At 43.1% G+C, this 13,183-nt stretch overlaps 1 protein-coding gene across 1 annotated transcript in view; it reads left to right on the top strand.

The window, feature by feature from the left end:
- LOC311194802 (cell surface hyaluronidase CEMIP2-like) overlaps positions 1–13,183 on the top strand; it is a gene marked incomplete at its 5' end in the record, with an annotated part of 55,787 nt that overhangs the window by 29,641 nt on the left and 12,963 nt on the right. Inside the window, one exon of the mRNA XM_084268015.1 lies at positions 5,512–5,720. Coding sequence (XP_084124141.1) covers positions 5,512–5,720 — 209 coding nt within the window. The remainder of the gene's footprint in view (positions 1–5,511; positions 5,721–13,183) is intronic.

The following is a 13,183-nucleotide window of genomic DNA, read 5'->3' as shown; positions in this document are numbered from 1 at the left end:
CAAGATAGTCAACCCAGGGATGGGCTACTTGGTGTGGAAAAAGGAGATCCAAGTCCTTCAGCTAACATTGCGCGCAAACCCTTTCTGAGCAGAGTGCCAAGAGTTCAGTTAATTCCTTTCTGCTTGGTTTCTTTCATTCACTTCTCATGCTCATCTTCTCCTGGATGTAATTTACCCAGGAAAGGAAATGCCTGGGGAGAACCTATTGCTCTGGCAATGTTTCTAGCTGCACAAAATCCTGCCGACAGACTTCCCTGAGGGCATTCTTGCAACTCAGGTTGACATTCCCACCTTCCTATGGTTGTTTCATGGTCCTTCCTCCTCACTGTCTCTAAGATGCATTGTGTCACCTTCCCCACATGGAGTCCAAGACCTTCCTTCAGCAGGGACCACTAAAAAATGCCTCATGCTTTGGCTCCAACATTGTCTTTCACTTCCAAAAATGTGTTTTGGGACCAGCTTAAAGTCATGATATTTACACAAGCAAGAACTATCAGGTCTTCTCCACCACCACCACCACCCCCCACCCCCCCACCCCCCCCCCCGGTCCCTTTTGGTTCTGGAGCCTGTAGAGTTGGTGTTGTCCAAACAAGACCAACTCCTTTGCTTTTTAGTGGCAACCGAAACTCTCATGTTGTAATGTAAATAAAGCCAGGCTGTGTGGAAGGAGACCAAGCAGAGAGAGACTCACAGGAAATCTCGAGTTGGCAGCAACACATCTCCTGGCAATCTCTGAGTCACTCAGACTGTCAGCGAGGCGCTGAGGTCCTCCATGTTCTCACAACCTGACTTTCAGCTGTTGCAAGGGCCAGTAATACAAGAAAAATGTAGAGGAAAAAACGTGGTTCTGCTTGTGTAGGTGGGTGAGATTTGCAAAGGAACTGAACTGGAGACTCCGCAGCACAGCATGTAAATGAGGTTCCCAAATAATTTCTGACTTTTATATAAACTGTAAGATAAGTGCCTTGGCTCTCAATTGGCAGTTGAAGATGGGCACTTACTGCTCCCATGCAAACTTCACAGCAACTCGTCAGGAGAGGCTGTGAAACTTCTCTTTTTTTGGTATTAGTTTTTATTAAAATAAATGGGAGGTTTTGGCAGAATATGCTATTTTCTTAAGCTTAAAAAGGTGTTAAAACAGTCATAAGAGACTGCTACATTGCTAAATTAGTGTCAGTTTTGAATTACTGAAAAATTGATGCCTTGCTATTATAAAATACTTGAGGCAATGCTGCTGATTTTCCACCCTTGGTCACTACCTTACTGCAGGCTGCTGAAACACAAATTCTGCTTTTGTTAACTCTCTTCTGGCAATGAATGTTTGCAATTGCATGGATCCTGCATCTCCAAGTCATATACCTACAGCTGGTATCTGTGTATTCAGTCTCTGTGCAGCTGGTTTTTGGTGCTGATGCTTCCAAACGTGAAGCAGGCAGGAGATGCAGTATGTAGGGAGTGGTGCTTTTCCAAGCGCGGGCAAAGCCCTAGAGTCCCAGGGTATCTGCAGTGCTCAGGCTCGCCAGCACCTCACAGACTGGGAAAAAAGGAAGAGCCTGAGAGGTATTTTTCAGCTAATGATGTCTGTATTTGGACAAAGAGGTCCAATTTTGATTTCTGATGTATGCCAATGGAAAAATCAAAGTAGTTTTGCTGATGTCAGTGAAGCTGCTGTCATCTTTAAGGCCAGAATTGCTCATGGCATATGTTAAAGAAGGATTGATTTATTTTTTTTTTTTAAATTTAATTTTATATCCCAAAGAATTTTAAAGTCTTCACTTGGATACATCCTGGAGAAAAAGTTTTGCTCTGGGAAACTCACCTTCTCTGAACAGTCAAACAACCAGAAAAGGAGAAAGTGTGTTTTGAAGTTCTCGTTTTGACAGCTGACAGCACAGCAGGATGTTAAAGACACTAGGAAGGAAGCAAGCAAGTTTTTCTCAGAAACCAAGACTTGCTGTTTCTTATCTCCACACTCTCTATCCAACTGAATAGCAGATCCCCCCTGAGTTGTAAAAGAACTTATCTTCTCAGTTTCACAATCTACTTGGGAAAATTGCCATGTAAGCACAGGGAAATCTGACATATCTTTTTAGCAGCTAAAATGACAACTATGTCCATTAAACCATCCAGGCAAGTAGAAGGCTCACATTTTATAACATTTTAACTAGCTCTTCTCCTACCACGTTAAACTGTCACCGCTTCTCATATTTTAAAGTATCTTTATGACCCACTTTCTTCTCTTAAATATTTTGGTAGATCTAACAAAAAATTATGGAGGTGTTGCTAAGGAAGATGGATTTTTTTATTCTAGGAAAAAACCTCATTTCTCCTTTTCACTCTCATTCACAAGTGTTTTGACCCTCCAAATGTAAATGCAAGGAAGAAAAGTGATAAACTTTTCCAAGTTCTGTTCAAGTCAGCAAAGGTGTCACAGGTTAAAGGCTGAGGAAGAAGGAGGCTATGTTGTGACATCCCAAGAGTACTATGCAGGGATAGTGGCTGATGTTTTCCCTACCTTGGGGGCCAGTGGAGCTTAAAGGATTCCTTTTACTTCAGTCATCCCGTTAGGAATTAAAAGTAGGTTTTTGGTCGATGTGCTAGGACTGACATGAGTCAGCACCACAGAAAAGAGATCAGGGATTTTATGGACAGGGATTGGATTCGTGTCTTGTCCCTTTTTGCTTCAGATGAGGGAATGTGGGGTGCTTCTTTCTGTGCAGTTTGCTGTGTTCTAGAAGGACCAAGCCACCAGGACTGTTGTTCCAGAGCTGAGCCCAGTTGCTGCGGGAAACATCTCAGCTAGTCCCTGTTGGCTTAGTGGTGGTCCACCCTGGCAGAAGAATCTCTTCATATAGGATACAGATTCCTTGATCAGAGCATTTACTTCCTGTGACTTCCTTTAGCGATAAACATTTCACCAGATCCACAGGATATACGACCATATTTCTGTGGGACCCAAAAACGCACCCTGGATGGCTTGCAGTCCTGGAAGGCCAATGTTTGCCATTGCAGGAGACAAAGTCAGCTTACAAATATTTCTATCAATACAAAGGTGGCATTTTTCCTTCTTCTGGTAATTACTGTTTCATTCGCAAAACAACTGTCACCATTATCCTTAATGTCAGACCTGTGGTTTGGTCCTTGGGTGCTTGGGGGAAAATGTTACCAACGGATCTCCAACGTGCTTTCCTCATCATCGTGCTGAAACATGCTGCAAACCCTCCCACCGCTATCTTGAACTCATTAACACTTGTCACAGTGAGCAGCATAGGCTGTAGCACTCACTCTCTTTTTTTCTTTTCACACAAATGCCTTTAAGTATATAGGAATCGTTTGTTCTTGGCAGTCTGTAATTTAGGAACTTTAGAGGCTCATTGAATGCATTTCCTTCCTTCCTTGGTTTATCTTATCATCAGTGTATTCCATTTTGTAGCAGGTGCACAGCAGCTACCACCTTAATATTCTTTGGTTGCTGGAGACACATTAGAAGGAAATAATGTCAAAGTTTGCATTGATTGGACAGAAACTCTTGCCTCTTATCCAGAGAGACACAAGTGAGCTATTTTTCTGCAGTATGAGAGTTCATTCCAACCATTCTTTATCAGAAAATGCTGTTTTGATTGAGAACAATTAATGAATTGATGGGATTTCAGGTCCAAAGGGACTCTACTGATCACCTGCTCTGACCTCAGCATTTCCCCATCTGGGTGGGGACAAATTAGATTGAAGTGTGGTTTATTGCATTGCATGTTACTGACTTTTCAATCATGGTTTGAATGTGAAGGGAAAATAGGTTTTTCTCGTTGGTTTCATAGAGTAAAAAAGGTCTTTTATCAGAATGTAAAAATAATTTATTCTTCCTTGATCCATCAAGAATGAGCAAATGGGCTGCTGCTCAGAGATTGTTTGGGGTGCATTACTTGATCGATAGCTCCAGCCATCAAGAAAAGCTTGCGTTTAATGCAATTCTAGGATCTATTTTAATCTCCAAGGGTCTTCAGCTACTGCTTGGGATAGGCTCTCATTGTTAAATTGCAATAGTGTGAAAGGAGGAATGGACTGAATCTCCAAGAAACATTTTAGACCACTTTTGGATTAATTTTTTTTTGACATGAGACCTACATTTTTAACTTGAGTGTTCAGTATGAGCCTGCTGAATTCATAGGTGGGGTCACGAGTAGGCAGAGATGGCTTGTCTTTTGGAGGCTTTAAGGAGCTCAAACTCCACACCAGGAGCAGGTGAAGTGCAGTCTTTCTGGGCATGAAACTGGAATTAGGAGCTGAAGTGGATAGAAACCCCAACTAAAATAAGCACAGCTATAAACTGGTGTGAGAGAGTCTGCTATTGCGGAGCTTTCAGTCTGTGTAGATGAGAGGAAGGGAAGCAGATACCAGGATGTGAGTGGCCAAGGGCTCATAGCCCTGCACTAGAAGGCAGATATCCTAAAAGATGGAGTATTTCCCTCTCTGCTAGTCTTGGTTGTGCTTGTATCCTTGCTTTCAATATTAAAATCTGTGAGGAGAGTACTGCCTCTGTTTTGATCTACCTCAAAGACAGAAATTGAGTTCTAAAATAATTTTGCTGGATTTTTTCTTGTGTAGAAGCTTAGACATTTCTGAGCCCACATGGATTTTACGTTGGCTGTTTTAAGTTCTTGATGCAAAGAGTGTAAGAGAGTGATAGGTGTCCTCACCTGTCTTTGGTACATTTGAAACCCTTCAGGGAATATGACAAGGTGTCTGCTACAGCCCCGCGTGCGGAGACAGATTTGTAGCTGTGCATCCTCTCTTTGCACTGGGATTTCATAGAGGGGGAGGCAGGTGAACATTGTGTGATCAGCCTTTGAACTGATGTTTGCCACATGAATTGACCTTCATTTGAGTGACGGTGGGACAGAAGCAGCACACAACTGGAGTGTAGTTTTGTAACTGGTCTGTAGAGTTGAACTACCAGCCAAGGGCAGCTGTTGTCCCTGCACAGAAGGGCTCTCTTGTGAAGCCTGGGGAGCATGGTATTTAGTCTGTAAGGTCATAGAGTCAGGCCATTGAGTTTTAGCCTCCAAAATTTCAGCCTAGTCTCCTGCTAAGAGCGGAGATGTGGATTCCATTAGATAACTGGACCTAATCCAAAGCCTGTTGAAATAACTTGAGAGTTTTCTGTATTTTCAATGGAATAAGCCTGTTTTTAAAGTGCAGCTATTTGAATTCATAAAAGAAGGAGTTACTTTGTGATATTTCCTTAATACCCTTCTCCCTTAAGATTTTGAATAGTAAACATTTTTATGGCACTGTACAATTCACATCTCGCTTCACGGTGTCCCCACAAATGGCTGCAGATGCTATTTCTGGTTTACCTTTTTATTTGCACTGGAAATGTTTCAGTGACTTTCCAAATGTTCTGAGCTCTTCATTGGCAAAAACCATTTACAGGCAGCAATGATCAAATGCACATGTTATAGCTGCGTCTGGCTGGTTTAATGGATATGTTTGTCATTTTCCTTTCACCCTCAGCTTTATATTCAGGCCAGGCGCCCCGAGAATCTGACCTTATCCATTGCCAGAGCAGCATACCATTCCCATCCCCTGTGGCTGCAAGGCGTGAACAGAGGAGCACCATACCAGCAGTACCAGCCCGTCGTCATGCTTGAGCAGGCTTATATCATCCGGTGGGATGGCAGAGCACCCGAGGATGTTATCCTGTACCCGATCAACTTCAACAGGTACAGCCCTGTGCAGTTAGGAAATGTTCTGTTTCCAGAAGGTCTGGAGCTTTAGCAATTTCCCAGCTTATTCACAAGTGGCCTTTCAAACCTCTCAGCAATTTCTGAGCGCGCGGAAGCAAGGTGTTAATGGCTGGCCCTTACTGATGCAGAGATGCCTCAGCTTTCACTTTATTCCAGCTTTTTTGATGTGCAGAGGCGTTTCTCTTTCCAGAAAGTTTTGAAACAGAATTCAAGTGAGTCCTGGCCTGCTGTCCCTGAAATCCCTCCAGAAGTCTCTGGCTCATGTTCGTTTGTTTGTACTAGTTTGCTGCACACATAATTTTTCTCTCATATATATAAAGTGCAGAAATACATCAGAATGTGCACAGAGCTTTGCATCTCCTGTAATCCAAACAGCACCACAATCACTGTTTCTTCTTACATAAAGTTTTAAAACGTTAGGATCAGTACAGCAAAATTGAAGGCTGTGCTGAATTTATTTTCCATGCTTTCTTCTAGCATTATATAAAAGCAGGGTGCATCCATTTTCACTACTGCTTTTTTTCCTTGCTATCAGCTTTATTTTGCATGATTTTATTCATTTTTTTTTAGTACTGGTCTGTCTTTCTTTCTTCATTGAAACTACTTGAGCTTTGCTCTGGTACAGCAGTTAGGAGAGAGTCTTGCTATCAGTCAGCTTAGCAGTGACAGACGTTGCCGTGGTCTGTGCAGATAGGAGCACCAAAAAAACCCAGCCATCACCTTTGCACCTCCAATTCACGTGTCTCCTCAGTTATGGGTAAAAGTGCAACACAATAGAAGGACAGAGTTGTGGAACTGAAACCTTCCACGATTACACACAACCCAGCCACGCAGGGGCTCAGGTCTGCAGAGCAGGTTTTAGATAGTTGACATGAAAGCCATCAGAGGCATGGAGGACATGAAGCAGCATGTACTGTTGGTAAATCTGGCAGGTTCCCAAGCCCTCCAGTGTTATCCACCACGCCCCACATCCATCTGCTGCTCCTCTAGCAGGGTGGCACTGCTGTGGTTTTAGCTTAGAATAATTTTGGCAAACACTTGAACTCTATTTGGTTCCCCTGAACTTTGGAACTCAAGAAATGTTGGGAAAAACGCTGTCCTTATTTCTCATTATGAAATCCCATGGGAATGCAGCCAAGAAGGACAATATTTTCTCCTTGTACATGCTCATTATAGCAAGTGGTATACCTGCTCTTCTTAATTTAAAGATGTAGAAGCTATAGAACCACCAGTGAGTTGCTGGAAGGTCACTGTTTGGACACTCTGGTCACAAAGGAATTACTAGAACAAAATCACTGTTTTGCATATTAAAATATTTTTGTGCACTCTAAGGAATAAGAAAACCCTTTGGTCACTCACACGAACTGAGCTTAGCAGTAATTGCCTGTCTTAAAGCGATTAACTATCTCCTTACAATTGCAGAGCAAAGTCTTCTGCAGGGTAAGCAGTGGTTATTCCATCACTGTGCCAGTTCATGCTTGCCAAAGCTTTGGCCCACAGTCTTCAAGCATTAATTCAAATTTAATGGTAGCTCTGGGTCTTTGGTAAAACTCAGCTTGAAGCTTAGCTTTTGTTCAAGCAGCAGCCTAACTACATTTTAGTATTGTAAAACCACAATGTGAATGTGATTGTGGTTCTCTTTGTCTTGTGTAAAACTAGTTACTTGTACAGGGCGAAGGTTTGTGGATTTCTCTGATCCAGAAAGGGTTGGCAAGGTGCATGTTTTGAAGAACTATAAACAAGAAATATATTTTAATGATGGAAAACCACAACATTGCTTCATTTCACTTATGGCATCTTGCTAAGGGATAATTGGGGATGACATGTGTGGCTGCTCCGTGTACACTTCAAGCATGCTGGATGCAAACTAATGCGAGACTAAAGGCTGATGCAGTGGCAATAGTGGAATGTCCAGATTGTGTGCAAAAACATGGAGAAACAAGATTCTTGTGGAAGGGTAAAGGAATTGAGGTGGAAAAGCAGAGTCAGGAGATTGAAGGAAAACAAGTGCCTGCCTAAGCACTTCCATGTATGAACTGTATTAAACATTGTATTCCAACCGTTTCTGCAGTGGAAGAAATCTCAGATTGTGGAGCCCAGAGTAATCAGATTTAGAAAATCAGGGAGGACTTCAACCTGTCTCAAGTGGCTTTATGTTTTGTTTGTTCTTTTTTTAATCTGAGTAATCTGCCAAAAAATGAGTTCTTAACATAGTAACATCTGTGCAGGGTATGTGATGCAAACCAAAAATGTTTGATGAACTTTAATAGCAGTACTCTAGCATTAATAATTTCAGACATAACCTGAGTGGACAATTAAAGTATTTTTAGTCTTGTCATTGTTAAATGATGGATAGATATATCCGGGATGCTGCCTGTGCAGCTAGACAGCACTCCTGCTTCTGGCGTGATTTGCTCTACGCTGGCTCAAGGAAGGTCAGAGGGGAAATCAGGAATTTGACAGGGAGATGTGCACCAGGATTTGGATTTCTGTGGAGGTCAGGCATAGCACTGATGTTGAATACTTGCACAATTAACACTTTCCTTGCCTCTGAAGCTCTGTAGAAAGACCCAATAGCACTCATGCCAGTTCGGAGTTTATTAAAAGACTGGAACGTCCAGATTCCTGGGGTGGGCAGGAGCTGGTTGAGATGAATTCTCATGACTCAGCTGAAATTGGCAGGGCTGCTTTCTGTGAAGTATGAATCTTGTCCAGTGAGTTCAGAGGCACCACTCTGGTGGATTTACTTAGTGGAGGAGGACACAGGGTAGAGAACAGTCACCCAACAGATCTTTTTATTTCTCTGCTGGGCACCCAAAAGGTTGCTGCAGCACTTGTGTCTTCCTCACACTGATTCAAACCATGTTTAGAGTAATTTTTCTGTTTCTTCACTGTCATGAAAATTTGTAGCTAAACCAAACAACATCACTGTATCTTCCCATGCTGCCATATGTGGCAACATGGTGCCAGCAGGCTGTTTAATGCATGCCAACCTCTCTTCTAACGAGAGATGTGCTCGTTTGCATTTGTCGGGGTTGTTCTGTCACTACCTGACTGATGGGCAGATACAAAGTCGTGGTGGAGACCTGCAGGCTGTGTTTTCAGGCTGCTGGGGAACATCGCTGTCTCAGCAGAAATGCCTTTTTAAGCTGCAGATAGGGTTGTCTGTCTAATAGCTGGGCGTTTTCCATATGAGGATGAGAAGGCGGCTGGGTGTTGATGCATCTGGAAAGAGGTAATGCAGGACAAGTAACTTCTGACTGTTCTGGCAAGTGAACAGGCAGAGAGATCTCTCTCTGCAGTTTTAATGACCAGGAGTGAAATGTGGTCCAGAACCAGTCCAAATCTGCTGAGGATTGCTGTCATTGGGCATAAAGCGTGTGCAAATGGAGACTTCAGACCTTTCTCCATGGGCTTCATCTCTTTGTAGGAGTGGTTTCTGTCCCCTCAGAGCTGTTTGTATGTTTTCATGGGGTTTTTCATGGGGTTTTTCTGTGCTTCATAGAAGAATGAGGATTATCTGTAAGACTGACTTAAGGGCTTTGTTGAACCACAAAGGCCTGCAGAGAGGATCAAGCTTGTTGTTAGAGGGGAGGGAGGTTGGTAAACCAGGAGGAGAATATGGGAAACATTATTTGGTTGCAAGTAAGCATCTCCTTTCAAGTGCTGCAAAGCAGTACAAAGACTGGCACTTCATACAGTTAGCAAAGTCAGAAATTAAGTCCTTCAATTTAATGACCTAGTCTTTGTGCCTGTGCAAATTTTCTAATCGCAGAAGACGCTAAGGCGAATACTGTTATCAAAGGCACAGTGTTGTGCAGTAAATCAGCCAGGCTTCTTGGTGCTATCAGCACATCTAAAGATAAGAATTAAATCTCCTCAAAGTGCATATCTGAAGTATAGTGTAATAAGTTGTGTTGTCGAAGCAGCTTGAAAAGCAGTGGCAATTTGATTAAACGTTCCTTGTTTTTAATGAGCACAGGCAACCTTCTCTATACTTGGTCTGTTAAGGCTCAGAGGGAAGTGTTTTCCCTTATTAGGGCTCTTTGCTGTGGTTTGACAGAGAATTCAGAGACATGTGAGCAGTTAATAGTGTAAAGGGTATTTTTTGTAGGTAAATCACCACAGATCACAGACTTTTTAACGCCCCTCTCCTGAGAGATGCTGCCTCCAAGGATGGTGCAGGGCAGCCTTCCCCAGGCTCTCTTCAGTGAAGCTCTTTAGCTTCACTTGGAGGGGTACAGTGAGGCTCGTAATGCTGATGTTCTTTAGTGCCTGGTTGCAGGAGTTGGATCCTTATGAGAGCCTTTAAACAAACATAAAATTGGCATGGGAGGGCCAAATTTCTTGTCAACAGCAAGCAGAAGCACAGATGTCCACCTGTGTGCCTGGGCATGCGTTCAGCCTTTCCCTGCTGTGATGACTGTGCAGGGATGGACACAGGTGCACCACTCCACTCCTGTGTTTGCTAGGCTGCAGTCCTGCCCTGGGGCTTGTTAGCATATTCACCAGTAAAAAGTCTCGACTATCTGAAAATCTACGAGCTTGGAATGAGTTTGTGTCTAAATTCTTTGTTAAAAATAGTGGAGCCTTTGGATGCTGGGTGATAGGAAGCCTCCAGGATGCTGCAACCCATCCAAAGTTGGAGATTTCAGTGCAAACGAACTGATGTCTGCACTGAGACTCTCGGGGACTCGTTGTATTTGTACTTGTCAGGGTTGTGTAGGTAGGTGTTTTTCCTACAGCTTCTTATTCAATGCCAGTCTGATTCATACTTTCAGCTACTTGTCATTTTTGTGATTAAATTCCTTAGTGGTGATAAGTTCTGGAGGAAAACAAAGGTAATGAGACAAGGCTAGAATGTGCGTGTTGCAGACTTGCCCAGTTTATGGTGATTTCCTAAATTGTTTCTTTTTCAGATTAGTTCTAAATGAGGTTTTCCTCTTGCTTCCCAGATTGATAAATGCACAGGAAGGCAAAATTAATGTTCCAAAGTGGAACTAAGAGTTTAAGGCTGTGACTCCTTTCTTGTTCTTGTTATGTACATGAGTTCTGACCTCGATCTCCCAGGTCTGGATGTAATACAAGTAACACCATCACTATTTCCAATAATAATAAGTGCTACTTGGGTTTCATAGCATGCCCCTCCTGATAACATCTGTGATTTGGAGTTAATCATACACACAACACAGAAGTCAGCAGATATGTTTGAATTCTCTTCTGTCAGTTTTAATCCCTTAAATTACTCATGGGTCAACCCATGCAGAAAAGCCACAAGAGATTTTTCGTAAAAATTGGAAAGAAGCAAAAACATTTTCAGAGCACCAGGTTGCAGATTGCACTGATTTAATACAACATGGGTGCTGACATCACCATGTTCCAGTGACCCTAAAGCCCCATCTTCGTCTTCCTCCCTGCAGACCTTGCTGCTCTCTGTCCTCCACAGCTTGCACCAGCAGTGGCTGGGATTAGCAAGGTGACCCTGAGGAGAAACACCCTTCCCAAGCTGATCATTTTACAGCATGAATGAGAGCAATATGAACATCAGGCAGTCCCCAGATGGCTGTGGCAACCCAGGCTGCTTGTTCACTTTGAAGCCTGGAACTTGAAACCTGAAGGTTTTTCTTTGCTTTCACTCTGCTCCTGGACCATGGAGCAGAGATTGGGGCTCCTCAGGGCCACCAACCTCTCCTGACGTGATGTGCACTCAAGGCACAGCAGCAGGATCGCACAAAATAGACAATAGCCAGAGAACACATTGAAAAAAATGCAAGTTGAACCAGGATGTGATTCCTCCATGAAACGGTGTAGGGTGGGGAAAAAAGATGATAAGATGATGGACTTGATTTAAATGCAGGAAGTTCTTATTTTTGCTTGAATACAATTGTCTGTGAGCCAAATTCTGGCTGAGTCAGACCCTGGTTTCATGAGTATCAGCAGAAGTGTACCTCAGGGCAGGATGCCTTCTCTAATTTGTTGAGCCTTGCTAAAACAAAAATCATTCTTTTTGCCTAAGGAGACAAATGGGCAAAACCAAAGATTTTAATTTATATTAGAGATGGCCTATGCTTTTGAATTTTTAATGGCATTTCCTAAATGGCAACATTTAGGAAAGGCACTTAAATCCCAATACCCACAACTCTAGTTCGCTAAACACATACCTAACGTGTTAGTATCCCTGCAGCAAACAATCTTCCAGAAGAGTCCATCCTTAACAACAAGATCTTGAAAAAACATTGCTGGATGTTTGCCCGGTATCTGTGTGTGTCATCGCGGGGGGTCTGGATGTGTTTAATGGACTTGAGTTGAAGGCAGAAGATTAAAAAGAAATCTAGAAAAAGAGGAGGAGTGAGAGACAGCTGCAGGGAGCTGGTGGGAAACATGGGTTCAAGGAAAAGAGCTGGGAGAAAGTGGTGAGAATGTGTGCAGGTTCCTTGCAGCACTTTCCCTGCTCTTCTCAGCATCCGTGAGATGTGTGGGTATTCCTCACTCCATTTTCCCCACCAGTAATGCTGGCTGGAGAGGAGGTGGTTTGTCCTGAAAGCGGGTTTTGTGCCAGAGGAGATTCAGCCTGCTGCTGGGCAGGTTGTTGTGAGGCTGGGAGACATTTTTGGAGAGAAAAAACAGCTGTATCCTGAGTGAGTGCAAGCAGCCTTGACCTCTTGTCATTTGGTCTTGGGATGGCTGGAGGCTGAGTGGTAGCTTTGCTTTATTTGTCTTTTGAAGTTTAAAATTCAGCCTGTGAGAGACAAACTTAACAAAGCAGCACGTGGGGATCTTTCTGCTTAGTTCCCACATTATGAACAGGAAAGTTTCAAATTCCCAGTTTTCTCACTCCCTTTGAAAGTTCAGCTCACATAGATGTTGACCAAAATGTCAGAGGGGCTGTTTTTAAATAGGAGTAATAACAGTTGGGGGAGACTGAGTCACTGGATGAAAGTCTCTTGTTTTTGAGAGCCCAAGGAAAAAAATACGTCATTTTTACTTGTAGTCTATGGCAATCTGTCATTAGCTTACCCAGATTTTCATCAGTGAGATCAGGATTTTGGACTGTGCACTTCCATGGTCATTATCTACGTGATATAGTGATAAACGTAGTGGAGCTGTTTTCTAGAATAATATTCATCACCTTAGAGGTTCCCTTAGAGAAAATACAGCCAGGGTTGGCATCCAGCATGACCAGCAATCTCAGCACTAGCTCACACCCGTTTGCCCAGGACTGATACTCCATCCCATGTAGTCAAGGGGCACGTTCACAGTACTGAACAAGTGCTATTTGTCTTCTCCCAGGTGGTGAGAATCCCAGGCAGGCACTCTTTCTATGTTTACTCCAGCCAAATCTCATCTCCAAGTTACAGGACTCTACATCCCACCACGGGCAAAAGTCTCCCCTCCTTCTCTTGCTTGATCACATTTCTCAAAGTGGCCACACCTTGGGG

This window comes from Gallinula chloropus, assembly GCF_964237585.1.
Source record: "Gallinula chloropus genome assembly, chromosome: 9".
Classification (NCBI taxonomy): domain Eukaryota; kingdom Metazoa; phylum Chordata; class Aves; order Gruiformes; family Rallidae; genus Gallinula; species Gallinula chloropus.
This window is presented reverse-complemented; position numbering and strand designations above follow the sequence as displayed.